Source organism: Salvelinus alpinus, chromosome 19, assembly GCF_045679555.1.
Source record: "Salvelinus alpinus chromosome 19, SLU_Salpinus.1, whole genome shotgun sequence".
Classification (NCBI taxonomy): Eukaryota; Metazoa; Chordata; class Actinopteri; order Salmoniformes; family Salmonidae; genus Salvelinus; species Salvelinus alpinus.
The window spans coordinates 37,154,060-37,174,959 of record NC_092104.1 but is presented as its reverse complement, the minus strand read 5'-3'; the positions used below and the strand labels follow the sequence as shown (position 1 = coordinate 37,174,959).

The 20,900-nt window shown below is 41.4% G+C and overlaps 1 protein-coding gene across 2 annotated transcripts in view; it reads right to left on the bottom strand.

Annotated features, from left to right (window-relative positions):
- The window catches only part of LOC139545489 (transmembrane protein 132C), a 240,398-nt gene extending 222,874 nt beyond the window's left edge, over window positions 1–17,524 (bottom strand). For both annotated transcript variants that reach the window (XM_071353303.1, XM_071353304.1), the window contains exon 1: window positions 16,475–17,524. In XM_071353303.1, coding sequence (XP_071209404.1) covers window positions 16,475–16,520 — 46 coding nt within the window. In that variant the 5' untranslated portion in view covers window positions 16,521–17,524. The remainder of the gene's footprint in view (window positions 1–16,474) is intronic.
- Window positions 17,525–20,900: the final 3,376 nt, after the last annotated feature.

The following is a 20,900-nucleotide window of genomic DNA, read 5'->3' as shown; positions in this document are numbered from 1 at the left end:
TTTGCCAGGTGTGTGAGGGTGATTACGGCCATTTATTGAATTTCATGAACATGTGTACATATCTAGACAATAGTGACCCATCCACTTAGCTAGATGTGTCTGGGGGGGTGGTTATAGCATTTCCTTCACATGAACCATCAATTTAAACAAGTGTGTCAGGTTAACGTCATCTAATAATAAAATATTTATACAATATTTTTATATTGCTACTATGCAAGTAATCACTTCACTGTACCGTTTACACCTTCTGTATCCTGTGCATGTGACAAATAGATTTTATTTGAATTAGCGTATGGTTACCAGATAGCTTCACATGTGCATCCTTAAAGAGATGGGTGGGGCAAAGGCTTATGTTACGAATCCCTTTGGCCCGGCAGTCTAGGGGGGATGGTAACGAGACCCGTAACATAACTCTTGCAAATTATAATAGTGAAAATGAAAAACCACAGAAAACTAAATTACCGTCAAACACTCATGGTTTATTTGGTAAACACAGTAAAGGGAGGGCAGGAAAAGGGGCTGAGCTGGACCCAAGAAAAGAAACAAATATCCAAATACACCCCTAAGCTAGACTAGCCTACTTCAACAATGGCTAACTAACCAAAAATACAGTGGGTGGTTCACCCAGTTCTAACTAGTGTTCTTAGACAAAGTATTCCTACGGTTAATGTATGCCCATGGGCGACTTGTCCCCCTTTTCCCACCATCACTCAAACAGTCAAACGCCATAACAAAAACAATACTCACAGGGTAACGGACAAAGTGACATGTACTTGCAAAACACAAGAGATCTACAGAGAGATTGCATGACAGAGAGATTGAGCTCTAGAGAAAACAACTGACTGGGTTTTTAAACCAAGGGAAAGGGGATGTGATTGGGTAATGGAAACAGGAGGAGGTGTGTCTTCTGATTGATGACTGATTGTTGACTGATTGGGGAATGATGATTGCCACCTGTGAGGGGAGAAGGAGAGAAAACACAGGATACACAGGATACCTGAATCTGTAACACTCACACCCTTAAAAGAGCAACCCATGGGGATTGCGAACAAAGTATTACGAAACAAACCAAAATAATTTTTACACACGAGACAAAGCATCTGCTACTACATTATCAGAACCCTTTTTGTGGCGGATCGCCAAATTATAATTTTGTACAATAAGCGCCCAACGCATAAGGCGCTGGTTCTGGTTGTACATCCGGTGGAGAAACAAAGGGGTTATGGTCAGTATATACGATCACTGGTAGGGCACTGGAACCAATACATACTTCAAAATATTGCAGAGCTAACAATAAAGCAAGAGCTTCTTGTTCTATGGTCGCATAGTTTGCCTGACATTGTTATTTTTCTCATAAGTTTAACCAAACAGGATGATCCACTCCTCTTGTGCTGGTGCTGTTCTACTGCAGCATCTACCTCCAGTTTAAATGGTCGCTCAAAATCCGGAGCAGCAAGTACAGGGGTATGACAAGAGTGCTTTAGCAGATTCAAAAGCTACCTGACAATCATGGGACAACTCAAATGATCTTGCTGGACTGAGCAAATCGGTCATTGGAGCAACTACCGCAGAGACATTTTTACAGAAACTACGGTAGTAGCCAACCATTCCTAAAAAGTGGCGTAGCTCTCGTCTGGTGGTAGGTGCGGGGAATGCAGTTATAGCCAAGACCTTGGCATCAACAGGGCGCACCTGTCCCTGGCTGACCTCTTTGCCGAGATAGTAACAGTAGCCTTCCCAAACTCACACTTTGCCAAGTTCAGGGTTAGAGAAGCAGCTGCCAAACATTCACATACTACCCTTAGAGAGTTAACATGATCTGACCACTCAGACGAATAAATTACTAGATCATCAAGGTATGCACTACAATTGGGAACGCCAGCTAATACGGAGTTAACCAGTCGTTGGAAAGTGGCTAGTGCATTCCGCATCCCAAAAGCCATGACAGTATTGTAGGAAGTTGTCTGGGGTTACAAAGGCAGAAATCTCAGAAGCACGCGAGGTTAACAGAACCTGCCAGTAACCTTTTAAGAGGTCCAACTTAGTTACATAAGTAGCAGCACCATCAGTGTCGATACAGTCGTCCAGTCTGGGTAACGGGAACGAATCTGGCATTGTGACAGAATTTACCTTTCGATAATCCGTATGTAACATCAGGTTTAGGCACCAGAATGCAAGGAGAACTCCAAGGGCTTGAACTTGGCATAGCCAGGTCATTCTCCAACAAATCTCACCTCATCCCTCATTATCTTCCTCTTGGAAGCGTTGATACGATATGGGTGTTGCTTGATAGGGGTAGCATTTCCAACATTAATGTCATGTTCCAAAACGTTTGTGCGAGTAGGAACGTCATTAAAGAGATATGGAAAACTGTGTAGTAGCCTCAAAATATCATCAGCCTGTCTATCCTTTAAATGAACCAGACCTGACTGGAGAGACAGCAGCATTTCTGAGTTGGGCAATCTAACGCACTGCTGTTGAGTATTGCGCAACTCTAATCCATCAACATCATTAATATGACAGTCCACTGTCATAGCAGTAGAATCAGAGGAGACAGCAGTACCTTCCTGTTTTTGAACTATCTACCTGGGTGGTGGGTCGGGTGTGGTATGCTTTTAACATGTTAATGTGGCACACACGAGATTGGCGTTTATCAGGAGTTTGAAGCACATAATCAGTTTCACTTAATTTCTTCTCAATGAAGTAAGGACCAGAGAATAAAGCTGACAGTGAAGATCCTTGAACAGGCAATAACACCAGTACTTGGTCACCTGGCTGTAGTGGACGAGAAACAGCCTGGTTATCATAGTGTCTTTTCATACTCCTCTGTGAGGAAGACAGAGCTTCCTTGGCGAGAGCACAGGCTTGGTGTAGGCACTCACGAAAGCGACTAACGTAGTCCAACAGATTCTCATCTCCCGCACACAACTCTTGGGACAAAAACTGTTATTTAACTTCTTATGGCTGCAGGGGCAGTATTGAGTAGCTTGGATGAAAGGTGCAGAGGTGCCCATATTAAACGGCCTGCTCCTCAGTCCCAGTTGATAATATATGCATATTATTCATATTGGATCGAAAACACTCTGAAGTTTCTAAAACTGTTTGAATTATGTCTGAGTATAACAGAACTCATATGGCAGGCAAAAACCTGAGAAGTTCCACTTCCTGTTTGAATTGTTTCTGAGGTGGCAGATTTACAACCAAGCTCTCAATGAAATTACAGCGAGATATGGATGAGTTCACTTCCTACGGCTTCCACTAGATGTCAACAGAACTTTGTCTGATGACTCTAATGTGAAGGGGGGCCGAAGGAGACAGGAATGAGTAATCACTGCCACGAGCTGATCACGCATTCACCATGCACCTTCACATGAGGACGTCCGTTCCACCGCTCTTCTGAAGTCAATCTAATTCTCCGGTTGGAACGTTATTCAAGATGTTTGTTAACAACATTCTAAAGATTGATTCAGTACATCGTTTGACATGTTTCTACTGACTGTTACGGAACTTTTGGACATTTCGTCACGTTATAGTGGACGCGCTTTGTGACTTTGGAATTGTTTACCAAACGCGCTAACCAAAGTAGCTAATTGGACATAAATAACAGACATTAAGGAAACAAATCAAGCATTTATTGTGGACCTGGGATTCCTAGGACTGCATTCTGATGAAGTTCAAAGGTAAGGAAACATTTATCATGTATTTTCTGGTTTCTGTTGACCCCAAAATGGCGGCTAATTTGGCTATTGTTCTGAGCTCCGTCTCAGATTATTGCATGATTTGCTTTTTCCGTAAAGTTTTTGAAATCTGACACAGCGGTTGCATTAAGGAGAGGTATATCTATAATTCCATGTGTATAACTTGTATTATCATCTACATTTATGATGAGTATTTCTGTTGAAGCGATGTGGCTATGCAAAATCACTTGATGTTTTTGGAACTAGTGAATGTAACGCGCCAATGTAAACTCAGATTTTTTGTTATAAATATGAACTTTATCAAACAAAACATGCATTATTGTGTAATATGAAGTCCTATGACTGTCATCTGATGAAGATAATCAAAGGTTAGTGGGTCATTTTATCTCTATTTCTGCTATTTCTGACTGCTATCTTTCGCTGGAAAAATGGCTGTGCTTATTGTGGTTTGATGGTGACCTAACAATCGTTTGTAGTGCTTTCGCTGAAAAGCATATATGAAATCGGACACTTTGGTGGGATTAACAAGATTACATTTAAAATTATATAAGACACATGTATGTTTGAGGAATTTAAATGATTAGATTTGTTTGAATTTGGCCCCCTGCACTTTCTCTGGCTGCTGTCATATCGATCCCGGTAGCGGGATGCAGCCATAAGAAGTTAAGGACTTTCATTGGTCCTCTCACTGTGTGACTAAACACTTGTTCAGCCGGGCTGAAACCAAGGGACTCCTGCACAGTTTCACGAGCAGCCAACAAAACTAGAGGAACTCACCCCAATCTTTCTCAGATTCCAAACAATATTTACGTAGCATAGACTTCAATGTCTGATGCCAACGTTCAAGTGCACCCTGAGACTCTGGGTGATAGGCGCTTGACACGGTGCGTAATTGACAAGGATTTAAACACCTACTTGAAGAGCTTTGATAGGAAATTGGTACCTTGATCACTTTGAACCACCTTAGGTAACCCGAATGTCATGAAGAATTTAATTAAGGCTTTACTCACTTCCGGAGCAGTAATCCTTCGCAGAGGAAACGCCTCGGGGTATCTCGTTGCCATACACATAATCGTTAACAAAAACTGGTTACCCGATTTTGTCTTCGGTAACGGTCCAACACAATCAATCACCACATGTTCGAATGGTTCACCTATGACAGGTATTGGACAAAGAGGAGCGGGAGGAATAACCTGATTTGGTTTTCCTGTTATCTGACAGGTGTGGCATGTCCGACAGAACTGAGCCACATCTTGTTTTAAATCTGGCCAAAAGAAATGTCGAAGGATCCGATCATAAGTCTTGGTGATTCCTAAATGACCAGACCACTGGTGATCATGAGCAAGGGATAACACATTTTGTCGAAAGGCTGTAGGAATCACTATTTGGTAAACACCATTTCAATCTCCGCCCGCGTCAACATGGGATGTCCATTTAAGCATGAGGAGATTACCATCAAGTAAGTCACGTTCTTCTTCACCTCTTCCAATGAGACAACACTAGAAAAACATTTAGCAAGCTTGTTGTCAACCCTTTGGTTAGCAATCAGCTGCTCACGAGTGACTGGTAACTGTATTCGATTATTCTCTGGGCTGTTTGTCAGAGGTGATCAGCGCCTCAGAGGTAGCACACAACCCTTCCTCTTAATCAACCTCTTTGAACAGAACATTGTTCGACAAATCTATCACGACACCCTCTTGTCGTGCCTGAGCACGAGTGACAAAACAAGCGGGGAACACATGTGGATAACTCTGTGCCAGCTCATTGGAGAGAGAGTGGTCACTTTAATCCAATACGGGTACTACCTTTCCTCCGGCAATATCGTTACCCATTATAAAGGTCACCTTTTACTGGCAACATAGGATGTACGCCCACTCTGAATAACTCAGAGTGTACATTCACAAAGTGCAATGGCACTGGAACAAAACCCATTCCAATACCCTGAACAAACACACTGGAACCATAGTATGTATTGTCGGATAAGGGCAACAGACAACATAAACAACTGCGCCGCACCCGTATCTCTAAGGATTTTTACCGGACGCTGAGACGCTTCGCTAGGGACACAAACCCCTCGAAAATGAACGGTTCATAACTGCGGTCGGGGACTGAGACTTTCAAACTACACTTACCCTGAGGCACCTGTTTCATTTCAGACCTCACAACCGTACGAATTAGACCAACACCTGTTGGCGGCTTGGCACGAAGAGGCATCCCTTGTTTGCGTTTAAGCAGGAAGCAATCATTAATCATATGTCCCACCTTATGACAATAGAAACAGGGACGCTCTTTTTTTCTGGCGTGCTTGATATATTACTGCTGGCCGACTAGGGCTAAAAGTAGGTAACTCAGTGGCTCTACTCTCAGTATGAGCCAAAAACACGCTCTTGTGCGTCAACACAAACTCATCTGCCAACAGACGCCTGACAGGGAGGATACTTTCTGTTCATTTAGGTAAACTACAATGCATTCGGGTAAGCAATTTTTAAACTCTTCCAACAAGATTAACTCCCGGAGAGAGTTGAAATCAGTTACCTTGCTAGCAGCATGCCATTTATCAAACAAATTTCCCTTGTCTCTAGCAAATTCCACATAAGTCTTACTAGAAGACTTTCTATGAGACCTGAATATCTGTCGGTATGCCTCAGGCACAAGCTCATAGGCGCAAAGAACAGTAGCTTTGACCACTTAATAATTCAAACTGTCTTCAAGAGGTAGCGCTGACAAAATCTCTTGGGCTTTACCAGTTAATTTACACTTAGGTAATAAGCACCATACCTCTTCAGGCCATTTCAATGCTACGGCTATACGTTCAAAAACACGAAAATAGAAGTCAATCTCTGAACAAAGGTACCAAGGCAATATGCCTACTAATGTCAAAAGTGTTGGAAGCTCCAGTTGGTAGGACGGCTCACTAACAGGCACAGCAGGAACGAATGCTAGCCTTGCTGTCTCTGCCTCCAGTTCCATCTGGCGCATTTTGAACTCCACCTGCCGTTGTTCTCTCCAACTGGAGATTCTCTCGCCTAATTTGGGCTCTCTTCCGCCTCCAGTTGGAACTGTATTGAACGGACATCCCTCCTGGCATCCCCGGTTGACAGTGGGGAGAGTGGATCAAAATGGGGCAATGTGGCTGGAACTTTAGCCTCGCCCTCGTTCTCAGACACCGACAGGCTTACAGGAGCAGCAACATCCCTTAGACCAAGGCAGCTGTAATACAAGCACTTCCTCTTCCAACAAAACTTTTAACACTAGCTGTTTAACCTCCACCTTAACTAAACTCTGCGGGATCAATACAGAATAATGGTTAGCCAAGGTCAGTAAATCAACTCTATGACATTTGTCAAAAACCTCCCATGAAGGGTTATCCAAAAAGGATTTCAATTCAAAAGTAGCCATTTTGAACTACTACACAAGACCCAACAAATAGCAAACACTAATGCTACATCAGCTATGACGCTCAACACTGAAGTAGACCATTATAACAACCTGCACGAGCGGCATGGGTGTCAGAAAAGACAGATCCCGGATGAGCCCCCATTTATGTTAAAAATCCCTTTGGCCCGGCAGTCTGGGGTGGTAACAAGACCCGTAACATGACTCATGCAAATTATAATAGTGAAAACGTAACAGTGAGAACGAAAAACCACAGACAACTAAATTACCGTCAAACACTCTTGGTTTATCTGGTAAACACACGGTAAAGGGGGAGCAGGAAAGGGGCTGAGCTGGACCCAAGGAAAGGAACAAATATCCAAAAACACCCCTAAGCTAGACTAGCCTACTTCAACAATGGCTAATTAACCAAAAATACAGTGGGTGGTTCGCCCAGTTCTAACTAGTGTTCTTAGACAAAGTATTCCTACGGTTAATGTATGCCCACGGGCGACTTGTCTTGGTATCCCCTTTTCCCACCATCACTCAAACAGTCAAACACCATAACAAAAACAATACTCACACGGTAACAGACAAAGTGACATGTAGTTGCAAAACACAAGCGATCTACAGAGAGATTGCATGACAAAGAGATTGAGCTCTAGAGAAAACAACTGACTGGGTTTTTAAACCAAGGGAAAGGGGATGTGATTGGGTAATGGAAACAGAAGGAGGTGTGTCTTCTGATTGATGACTGATTGTTGACTGATTGGGGAATGATGATTGCCACCTGTGAGGGGAGAAGGAGAGAAAAGAAATACACACACAGGATACACACACACAGGATACCTGTATCCGTAACACCTTAAGAGGGTGTGTACGATGCTGAATGGGTGTAGACGAAAGAAGAGCTCTGCAGTAGCTGCAGGGTTGGGGAGTAACAGATTACATGTAATCTGTACATGTAATCTGTTACTCTTACATGTAATCTGTTACATGTAAGCAGTGGCGATTTTAGCATGTAAATCTTGGTGAGGCAAAATATATATATATATATATATGCATGCCAGCAAAGCCACTACACAACACAACACTAAACAAACATTAATTGCACTATAACGGTGACAAACGGTGCCCACAAACTGTTAGGGCCTCCATAATGTTGTCCCAACAGCACTCCCAACACCTTACGACTGCTACACCTGGCTATCAGCGGAGCCTTGTCTGGAAGCGAAACAGTTCCTTCGGCCTCATTTACAGCCTTTTTAAAAAACATAGCCGATATGGCTGACTTGTTTAAACAAATGTGGTTTCTACTGACAATTGAGATGTACAAACTATGGCATAAGGGAACGACAAGCGGATAAGAGGCAATCCATAATTTCGATTAAGACATTAATTAGCGAGCTAGGATGGATGTTGTCAATATAACTATTTGTTCAGCCCTTTTGAAATGTACAGCGACAGAATTCATAACATAGGCCGTTCTTACAGTATTCTCCCTGTACACCAAGTCAGAACCGTAGGATAAATAACGGGGGCATATAAGTAGACAATGAAAGGTCTAACAATATTAAATTATTACATTTCTCTAAAACAGGCTATAGGCTACATGTGCACGTGCACCACCAAGTCAGAACAGTAGGCAAAATTAAGAGGGGAAAAGGGACCAAATTATTAGCGTGAGGCACATGGGCTACTAACAGCTTACTAACGTTACACAACATACACTTAGTATTACTTTCTTAGCTACAGTATACATATCTCCCTGGCATATTACATAATTTATGCAGCAGCATACAAGACATTTTTGGACTCACCTTGTTGTGCTGTGCTCACTTCCTTCCAAACCACTCATTGTTGAATTTGCCATTTCCAACTTGTTGTGTAATGTTTATGTTTATTGGCCGATGAGCACCGGTACATTTGATCTATAATTTCTCTTCATTATTTCTCTTCATATGGCAAGGATTGAAAAGGATTTGCCAGTAGATTGTCGACTTGATTCATGATGATGACTGCTCGGTAAGATTTTGAAAGTATGATGTTGACATGATCAGTCCAATCAAAGCTACTGTACATATAATGTGACTAGACGTCATTTTATACGTGGCCAATGACCTTGAGCCTGCCTGGATGGGCACTTCTAATGTAACTCTATGTCAGGACGCAAAGGGCTAGAATTTTCGAGGTCTCCCCTTAGACTTTGCGGTGACGTAATTTCCCCATGAGTGACAGAAAACTGAGCCAATCACGGTGCTACGCTCCGTTTCTTCTGCTGGCTTGCCCCACGACCACGGAAATCACTGAGCTGAGCTGAAACACCTGTATTTTGGAGCTGCCTTACTCAAGAAAACAAAAAAGAGACCATGTTTGTACGCGGCTTTACTAACTCAATGATCTATATATTTGTTTTACATTGTTTGCAAACTGATATGTGACACGTATTAATGCCAAAATAACATGCAAAACAGGCAAGCCCCAAAAAAACGACTTTTTTGCAAAAAATGTGGGGCTCAAAACAGGTAGGACCCACCTACCCTGATTAATGGGTTGCCACTGCATGTAAGGGATTACAAAAAACAGTTCAGTTACGTTACCAGTAAAAATACGTTACCAGTGAAAATATTGTAATCAGATTACAGATACTTTGGAAAAACTAGATGATTACTTCAAGGATTACTTTTAAATTCAGAAAGGAGTTTAAAAAAAATATATCTTTGACACTTCTCTGTTTTCTCAATGACATTCAAATCAGCATTGAAAAAGTTTAAGTTTGTTCCATCTGAGTGAGTCTGACCAGAAGTCAGAGACCAGTATGATGACACACCAAATGGGTTTGATGGATCATAGGAAAAGAGCAGGAATAGGCTTTCGTAGGCTACAGTCTAAGATAAGTCTTCCAATGGTACGACTGCTGTCGGCATCCAAAGAGTATCCAACTTGAATAAGGAAGTAAGGATGACAGCAGTGGTGTAGTCTATGGCTATACGGATATCACTTATTCTTTTTATCTACATAGCGCATTGATGTGAATCACACTGCTGCTCTCTCATTTAGCAATTTACGCCTTACGGATTGTGGTTGTTGTGGATGGCTGTTCACAAATCTAAATGTGTATTTGAACCCAATAATGGTTGAATTCAAGAAGTTTAAGCTGCCTATCAATCATTGTTTTTGAAACCAGTGGACAGCCAGTGAAAAACCGCATTCTTGCAACAGCTGCACAGTGCGGAACCCAGCCTATGGAATAAAAGTGGGGCTTTTATTGCTCAATCTAATTCATGCTGGTATTCTTTTTTAATCCATAGGCCTAATGGACACACGTTCAAGCTTGCACACTTTTGATAGACTTAAAGGGGCAATCTGTAGTTGCTACATCCATTTTTGGACTTATAAATTATATATGTATATACTGTATATATATATATACACTACCGGTCAAAAGTTTTAGAACACCCCCATTTTTCAAATTTTTATTGACATTTAAGCAGTTCAGGTCCAGTGAATAACCTGAAATGGTGAAAAAGTAAGCTGTAAGCTGCCAGAGGTTAAAAAAAAGTTTAGGTTACCAGAAACTGAAAAATAATGTACATTTCAGAGTTGAAAAAGGCCTTTTCAGGGAACAAGTAATGGGTTAACAACATGTAGCTGCTCTGCAGCAATGGAAGTAAATTAAGCCTTGAAAGTTGATGCAAACAATTCCTACAGGTGTCCCAATTTGTGTTGATTATTTACAAACCCTCTGTCTGTATAAAAGCAGTGTTGGAACAGACTGTGTTACTACACCCTCTTAAGCATTATTTGGACAATATTGTACTGCAGGAAGTAGTATATTGCTATCATAATGGCGAGAAAAAGGCAATTAACAAAGGAAGACAGACAGACCATTATAACCCTTAAAAGTGTAGGTCTTTCCTTTAGAGAAATTGCAAAGAAAGCCAAGGTGTCAGTGAGTAGTTTCCTACACCATCAAAAGGCATTTGGAAACTGGAGGGAAATCTAACCCAAAGCCACAAAGGAATCAGAAGACAAGTTTCTGAGAGTCAACAGCTTGTGTGATAGGTGGCTCACAGGACAATAGCTTCAAGTACAGCTTAACACTGGTCGAAGTAAGCAAGTCTCAGTTTCAACTGTGAAGAGAAGACTTTGAGCTGCAGGTTTGACAGGTCAAGTGGCAGTAAGAAAGCCATTGCTAAGATGGCAAAATAAGAAAAAGAGGCTTGCCTGGGCCATGAAGCACCGCCAGTGGGCTACTGAAGTCTGGAAGAACGTCTTATGGACCGATTAAATCTTCGGTTCATCACGCAGATTTTCGTATGCCGTCGAGTAGGCGAAAGGATGGTTCCTCAGTGTGTGACACCAACTGTCAAACATGGAGAAGGAAGCATGATGGTCTGGGGCTCTTTTGCTGGATCCAGAGTCGGCGACTTGCACAGAGTGAGTAGCACCCTGAACCAAAACGGCTCCACAGCATTTAGGCAGCGCCTTGCAATGCCCTCTGATGTACGCCTAGTTGGTCAGGGGTTCATCTTACAGCAAGATAATGACCCAAAACATACCTCTAGGCTATGTCAGAACTACCTTAGAAGAAAAGAACAAGACGATAGGCTTCAAATCATGGAGACTTAAAACCCATCGAGCTGGTTTGGGATGAACTGGGCAGAAGGGTGAAAGCAAAGCAACCTACAAGTGCAACACATTTGTGGGAACTTCTGCTACAGTGATGGGAAGAACATACCAAACAATATTTGATTTCCATTGTATAAAGAATGCTATGAGTGTGTTTGGCTGTCTGCAAAAGGTGGCTACTTTGACGAGTCAACAATATAGATACAATTTTATTAAACAAAACGATTCCATGATTTATTTTTTGTCTCCAATTGTTTATTTGTTCTATGCTTTAATTTCAGAACACATAAAACTGTGTGAGTTTCGATAAAAACTGTAGGTATTCTAAAAGTGTATATATAATAGTAGTATATATATATACAGTACCAGTCAAAGGTTGGGACACACCCACTCAAGGGTTTTTCTTTATTTTTACTATTTTCTACATTGTAGAATAATAGTGACGACATCAAAACTATGAAATAACTTCAACCTCAGGAGGCTAAAGAAATGCGGCTTAACACCTAAAACCCTCACAAACTTTTACAGATGCACAATTGAGAGCATCTTGTCGGGCTGTATCACCGCCTGGTACGGCAACTGCACCGCCCACAACCGCATAGCTCTCCAGAGGGTGGTGCGGTCTGCCCAACGCATTTACCGGGGGCAAACAAAAAGATCATCAAGGACATCAACCACCCGAGCCATTGCCTGTTCACCCCGCTATCATCCAGAAGGTGAGGTCAGTACTGGTGCATCAAAGCTAGGACTGAGAGACTGCTAAACAGCCATCACTAGCACATCAGAGGTGTCTGCCTATGGACATAGATTAGGAATCACTGACCACTTTTAGAAATGGATCACTATCCACTTTAATAATGTTTCCGTATCTAGCATAACTCATCTCATATGTAGAATCTGCACTCCACACTATTCTATGGTATTTTAATCACTTTTAAATTGTGTTTACATATTGCATCACCCATTTCATGTGTATATACTGTATTGTATTCTATACTACACCATTGACTGTTAAACAGCCATCTCCAGCACATCTGAGGCTGCTGCCTATAGACATAGATTAGGAATCACTGGCCACTTTAAGGAAATGAAACACTAGACACATTAATAATGTCTCCGTATCTTGCATTACTCATCTCATATGTATAAACTGTACTCTATACTATTCTACGGTATCTTAGTCACTTTAGTTGTGTGTAATTATTGCATCATCCATCTCATGTTTATACTGTATACTGTATTCTATAATATGCCACTGTATTTTAGTCCAATGCCGCTCTGACATATATGTATATTCTTAATCCATTCCTTACTTAGATGTACTTGTATTTTGGGTATATGTTGTGAAACTGTTAGATATTACTTGTTAGATATTACTGCACTGTCGGAGCTAGAAGCACAAGCATTTCGCTACACCCGCAATAACATCTGCTAAACACGTTTATGTGACCAATACATTTTATTTTATTTTATTTGGAAATAACACATATGGAATCATGTAGTAACCAAAAAAAGTGTAAAAAAAATCTAAATACATCTTATATTTGAGATTCTTCAAAGTAGCCACCCTTTGCCTTGATGACAGCTTTGCACACTCTTCGCATTCACTCAACCAGCTTCATGAGGTAGTCACATGGAATGCATTTCAATTAACAGGTGGGCCTTGTTAAGTTAATTTGTGGAATTTCTTTCCTCAATGCATTTGAGCCAATCAGTTGTGTTGTGACAAAGTAGGGGTGGTATACAGAAGATAGCCCTAGTTGGTAAAAGACCAACTCCATATTATGGCAAGTACAGCTAAAATAAGCAAAGAGAAACGACAGTCCATCATTACTTCAAGACATGAAGGTCAGCCAATCTGTAAAATCTCAAGAACTTTGAAAGTTTCTTCAAGTGCAGTTGCAAAAACCATCAAGCACTATGATGAAACTGGCTCTCATGAGGACCGCCACAGGAAAGGAAGACCCAGAGTTACCTATACTGCAGAGGATAAGTTAGAGATACCAACCTCAGAAATCGGCAGATTGCAGCCCAAATAAATGCTTCACAGAGTTCAAGTAACAGACACATCTCAACATCAACTGTTCAGAAGAGACTGCGTGAATCAGGCCTTTATGGTTGAATTGCTGCAAAGAAACCACTACTAAAGGACACCAATAAGAAGAAGAGACTTGGGTCAAGAAACACGAGCAATGGACATTAGACCAGTGGAAATCTGTCCTTTGGTGTGATGAGTATACATTTGAGATTTTTGGTTCCAACCAGCGTGTCTTTGTGAGATGCAGAGTAGGTGAATGGATGATATGTGTGGTTCCCACCTTGAAGCATGGAGGAGGAGGTGTGATGGTGTGGGGGTGCTTTGCTCGTGACACTGTCTGTGATTTTTTTTTTAATTCAAGGCACATTTAACCAGCATGACTACCACAGCATTCTGCAGCGATACACCGTTGCATACGGTTTGCACTTAGTGGGACTGTCATTTGTTTTTCCACAGGACAATGACCCAACACACCTCCAGGCTCTGTAAGGGCTATTTGACCAAGAAGGAGAGTGATGGAGTGCTGCATTAGATGACCTGGCCTCCACAATCACCTGACCTCAACCCAATTGAGATGGTTTGGGAAGGAGTGGACAGCAGAGTGAAGGAAAATCAGCCAACAAGTGTTCAGCATATGTAGGAACTCCTTCAAGACTTTTGGAAAAGCATTCCATGTGAAGCTGGTTGAGAGAATGCCAAGAGTGTGCAAAGCTGTCATCATGGCAAATATAAAATATATTTGGATTTGTTTAACACTTTTGGTTACTACATGATTCCATATGTGTTATTTCATAGTTTTGATGTCTTCACTATTATTCTACAATGTAGAAAATAGTAAAAAGAAAGAAAGAAAAACCCCTTGAATGAGTAGGTGTCCAAACTTTTGACTGGTTTTGTATATCCATTGATTCTTGAAGAATATAATTTATATATGCCTCATGAGCTTAGTTCAACTGTCACACAAAATATATGCTTGTTTTTCTCCAATGTTTGTAAACATTGTAAATGTAAACAAACACTGTATACCCTCATAACATGGTTAAAACAATAATTTTGATATCATGGATGGTCAGTCCTTGCATCCATAGCTCTGTGTATTAATCTGAGAGTGGTTACATTTCTCCAGGCCCATCCATCAGCTTTTTACCAAAACAGAGGCGGGGTGTCCATTTTGTTATTGTTTCATCTGTGGATTTGCCCTTTAAACAGCTGCATCAAGATATCAAAAGTGTCACCAACAAAAAGTTAACCAATAGGCCTAATGCAAATTCTGCATGAGTCCAGCATTTATTTTTCAAATAGAATCAATGAGCCCAATCAGTCCTCCATGACAACAAAATCATAAACAACAGAGTGGAGCTGGCTAATACGTCCTTAGTTTTGGGGTTAAGCTCAGTGAAAACAATTTGGCTAATCTATACTCCCTTATTTCCAAGTCCTATTCTTGAAGATCAAGGGGTATAACATTTTGTAACGTGTACGCTGGGAGTCGGGAAGCAAGTTCAGGGAGTGTATTTAATAAATAAATGAACATAGAACAAAACAAGAAACACGGGTAGTGTACAGACGTGAACACTGGAACAGAAACAATAACGCCTAGGGAAACAACCAAAGGGAGTGACATATACAGGGAAAGCAATCAGGCAGGTGATGGAGTCCAGGTGAGTCTGGTGCGCGTAACGATGGTGACAGGTGTGCGAAATAATGAGCAGCCTGGTGACCTCGAGTGCCAGAGAGGGAGTATATGTGACACATTTATTGGAAAGACTGGAATTCTGAAAGACTTCGCTTTTTAATGTAAAGACATCATTTCATCGTATTATTATATGTAGTAAGTAGAAAGCGATGGATTAGAAGAAGCCTTGGCATGCTGACTGCAGGAATGTCCACCAGAGGTGTTGCCAGATAATTTAATGCTCATTTCTCTACCATAAGCTGCCTCCATATATATATATATATTTGCAGGACCTAACATGTCATACAAAATGGATGACGTAGTACATAATTGTGCACAATTTTCAGAGACCCGTTTTGGCTCATGAGCACCACTTTCAAAACTGCTGGCTGAATTAATACAAAAGCTCTGGAGCATCACTTTAATTGCCCTCTATCTCTGCATCTTGACTATGATATCAACAGCTTGAGTCTCAGTAGGCCTATAGGTTAGGTTGACTCTCACAATAGGTGTGTTCACACCAGGACTAAGAACAATGCAGTGTGAAAAGGCCTAATGTGGTCACAGGCTGCAACTTGAAAAATGTTTTAGACACAAATCGAGCAGACTACTTGCTTTGACTCCATTTACCGAATGCAAACTTGATTCACTGAACAAACTCATATGAACTCTTGTTTGAGATAGATAATTCTGCAACATGTAGCTGGGTATTTGAATGTGCCGTAGATAACTGTTCTTAAAGGAATGACAATGCCATGCTGACATATTAAAATCAGCAGGTACTTTTGTTGGAAGCATTTAGCCTTGAGATGAAAGATTCCCATGAGGAAGCTATCTGAATAAGGTGTTAACATGGTGAGCAATAATTCACTACCTGAACAAGCAATACAACATATATTTATGATTTGAGAAGCATAAAATGGCACAACACCAACACACAGTTTAAGAATCCCAGAATGAATAAATATTTAATTATTAAAATATCAAAACCATAGAGCTGAGCTGCACGTGTAATAATAACAAATAAACAATTGTTTAAAATAATGTCACACTTACCCCCTAGAAGTACCATGATTGATTGTAGCGCACGGAGATGCAACATGTTTCTTTTCTCCTTTAATAAAAATATATTTAGACTTAGTGTTAATGGATCATTCAAAAAGGGAGGCGAATCATAGACTTGGATGCATCAAAACTGACTGCCAGATGTTTACTAATGTCCACTGACCATCCAAATGATAGCTTATTAAATTCCAAAAGTCATGCCGTTTCTCTCATCCAAAGTGAACAACCCTCAGCAAAATGTGCCCATTGCTGAATACCGAATGTTAATGAAAACGTAGCAATGTGTAGGCTAATAAATATTCAGTCATAAAAAGACTTGTTAAAATGTGAAAATTACATGCTCAGCGCTATCTAGCGCATAGTGACTTGAGCGCTTCGTTCCGCTTTGTCGACCAAGCTTATTAGGGAGAGTTTTCTTCTTGGGATCATGAATCACCATGGAAGCAGTTGTTTTCTAGTGCAGATTGTAGTAGATTTTTAAGCCCTTTTCTTCACCCGTTTTTCATCCCTGTCTCCTCTGCATCATTTGCTCAGCGATGTGACTCCCGATGCTGAAGTTTCTTGGCACTGCGCACGGGTTCTTATCGTCGAACCCCAATGATTTCACAGAGAGTCACTGATACTTTAGCTGCAGAAGACACAAGTTGTGATCGAATTGCACCCTATGTTTTCATATCTTCTAGTGTCCTGTTTCACCCGTAGAAATAAAACGTTTAAAATCACGCATAACTCCAACATAGGTTGTTTACAGCGGAAACAAAAAGTAAGAATCCCCTGTCGGATACAGAACAACGTAGGGGTTAGGTTAGTTATTGTTTTATATACGTTTTCATCAAACTTCGGCACTCTATGTGGCTGCTGACTATGCAGCATGAAGTAATTATTTGCATTTGCCTCCGCCGGTATGTTCCCTGCAGCAGATATAGCCAATTTATAAAGACATGCAATTCCGCTCTCTTAAATCCATCCTGGTACAGTGCACTGTCAACATCCTTTGTATAAAATTCTGAGGGAATTAAACCCACAAGTCACAATTTAGATTGCCAAATTCTGGTCTAGGGGGCGTGTAGTGTGAAGTAAAGCCGGACGAACCGCTCAGCACCCCACGCACGCACTTTAAAGCGCATATGTGATGGGGTCCTAATGAAGATAACAGGTTTTGTGATACATTTTTTTGACATGGTGACATTTTTTGTTGAATTCACTTTAGTTGACATCTCAACCAAAACTAGTTATTGAAATGACGTCTGTGCGCAGTGGGAACTCGCTGAGGTAGCCAAGATCTAAACTATTTTAAATGAAACCTTTATTTAACGAGGCAAGTCAGTTTATCTACAATGACGGACGACGCTGGGACAATTCTGCGCCGCCCTGTGGGAAGCCCAATCACAGCCAGTTGTGATAAAACCTGGATTCGAACCAAGGTGAATGCAGTGAAGCCTCCAGCACTGAAATGCAGTGGCTTAGACCGCTGCGCCACTCGGGGGCGCCCACTAAAATGCAGATATCTAAGAAGAAGTGTATTGACATATTTAACCCATTCCTTACAAACTGATATTCAAAAGAAAAATACCAATTGATGTTGCCAAATTATTCAGGAGTCTTAAATGGGACATATTGATTAGCGTTCTTCGCAATCCGTGTCTATGGTTCAGTGTCCACTTCCCAGATGATGCTGGGAAGTGCAACAGGCAAGCAACAGTGACACCTTGTGGATTATTATACGTACGTCTTATCTCACCTGCCAGGTTGATGACACACGGCACCGGACGCACGGACGATCTCCATAGTCACTATAGTCGATGAAACGGCGACCAAATATGAGACCAGCCTTTAGGCTACCTCCGCACCTTCTTATGTAATGGTTATTTGATTCTTTACCTTCATGCAGTCACTGTTATAGCCGTTATTAGGCCCTACCAGTTCTAACCTTTTCTCAGCTAGTACAGTTATTATGCTTCATTAACCCTCCTGTTGTGTTCCGGTCGATGTGGACCGATTTACACGTTTTCTCTCTGAAAAATATAGTTCATTTAATCTGATTGTCATAAAACAACCAAGTTAGGGACTGATTACGTATTTCTAATGAGAAAAACCTGGAGAAAAATCGGATCTCTGAAATTAAAATGGATTGCCCTCCCTTCAGTAAAATATATTTTTACCTGACCCTCCCTGACTGCTTGAAATAAAAACAAGTGACCATCCCCTATACCCCAAATACTAATTACAAGTACAAAGTGGATAGCTGAGAACATGCCTACCCTTTACCCCCACCCCAAGAACAGACCAGAGCCTTAGATATGCAGTTTTAGAAACTGTTCTTCGTTTTGTCAGCATTACATGGCAAAGTAGCCAGAAGATTGTCGATTTGCAGACAAGGGGGAAAACACATACTGTACATTATAATAAAAGCACTGCATGAATCTATCATCTTATTTGTGGTCCGAGAAAACATTTCCTTTTATAAATGCATTTCATGCATTTCTACGACATTTTACATAACTGGAGACATGCAGCATCTTTTTTTAATTCCACAGCCTTGAAATAATAATAATTAATTATTGTTCCTTCTTAGGTTACCTGGCTTGCTCCTGACTGACTTGGAGTTAGTATGTTGTTTGGGCAGGCGGGTATTCTCCACTTCTGAACAGCCAGAATGTGGACAGGCGCATCTCATTAAAATGAGTGTGCTGGCCTTGGTCACAGGAGAGCTCCAGTATCATACACATGTTATCCATGTCTACATCATCCACATCAGGATTAAGAATAGAGAGAACATATCGAAAATGACTATCTACTTGGTCTCTCCAGACGCCTAGCTTTTTCTTGAAATCTGCAATTTTATCTTTTGCTTGGAAAAGGTCTCTTGCGTGTCCCTGCCTGGTTAGGTTGAGCAGCAGTCTCTTGGGTTGGCCTACAGATCCCGATACAACGGTCACATTGTAATCCATGTCCCATTATGCACTCTTTCAGAACACAGAATATTTCACCTGCAGTTGTATTCTGAGGAAATCTTTGCAACAAATAAATTCTTCATATACAGTATGTAGCGAATATATAGAAGAAGAGGGCATTTTAAATGTCAGTTGTCTCATCTAATTGGATTGCAAACCAATTTGATGTGCGGCTCTGTCTAAAACCTGCATGTGATTTAATATCATCTGCCATATCCTGGATTCTATGCGTGACTGTGTCATTTGAAAGGGGGATTTCACTGATCTTTGTAGCAGGAATTGGGCCTAAAACCATTCGGCAAGCATCAATGACTGAGGGCATGACCAGCTTATCAACTATAGTGAAAGGATCCTGACACTTGGAAATGTTATGAGAGAGTAAGTACTGTTTGAATTCTTCAGTAAACTCTCAATTGTCTGTAACATTATTGTGCAGCATTTTTGTTTTGTTGGCCATCTCTTTTTTGTTCAAATAAATCGTCTGTTTTATCCTTGAGATGTGGATGCTTTGTTTAAACATTTTCGATGGCTTCATATCGTATCATTGCTGTGGCAAGTCTGACATATCACACAGACAGGTTTTGGTGGTCAGTTGTTATTTTAAACAAATCAGGGAGAGACAGAGACCGTGCAGGCTACACAACAGGGCTAGCTTGTGTGTGCGTGTGTGTTTAGTGTAGCTATACTTAGTCATGGCAACACAATTAGTTTACTGCAGCATGCATAGTTCACCGCATTGCACAGGTAGGGGAGAGCGAGGTGAGTTGTCAAACAGGTAAGTTGTCAAACTGTTCATACCTCCAACACTAGAGGCGCTATCTCAAAAATCAAATTGCTACTTTGTTTGACTACATGTTCTATGGTCAACTTCATAATTATGCTGTTATTCCCACCCCATTGCTCTCATCAGCTTCAAACCTTAGACAGGTATGTCTGTGGGCCGCTAAAGCGGCACATCAACACCGTGTGTGATGCCTTGATGAGGAACAATCCCGGGAAGACAATGTCAATTTATAACATTCCTGGGATTGTGGCAATCGCCTATCCTCTGTCTGCAACCCCCTTGAACATTCAGACTGGCTTTAGGGTGGCTGGGGTACAACCTTACAACAGGGATGTATTTCTGGAAACCGAGTTTGCGCCATCCTACGTTACAGATCGTTCCATTCAGAACCCAACCCTACCAGGCCCCAGCACCAACCCTGCGCTGCCAGGCCCCAGCAACATTCCAGCCCTGCCAGGCCCAAGCACCAACCTGCCAGACTCCAGCACAATTTCAGCCCTGCCAGGCCCCAACACCAACCTACCAGGCCCCAGCACCATTCCAACCCTGTCTAGCACGAGCTCAGACACAGACTTTCCCCAGTTATTATGCTAGCACCAGCTCACCCTCGCCCAGCAATCCCATAGCTGACAGCAGACTACCAACTCCAGAGGACATCCGACCATATCCAAAAGCTGGC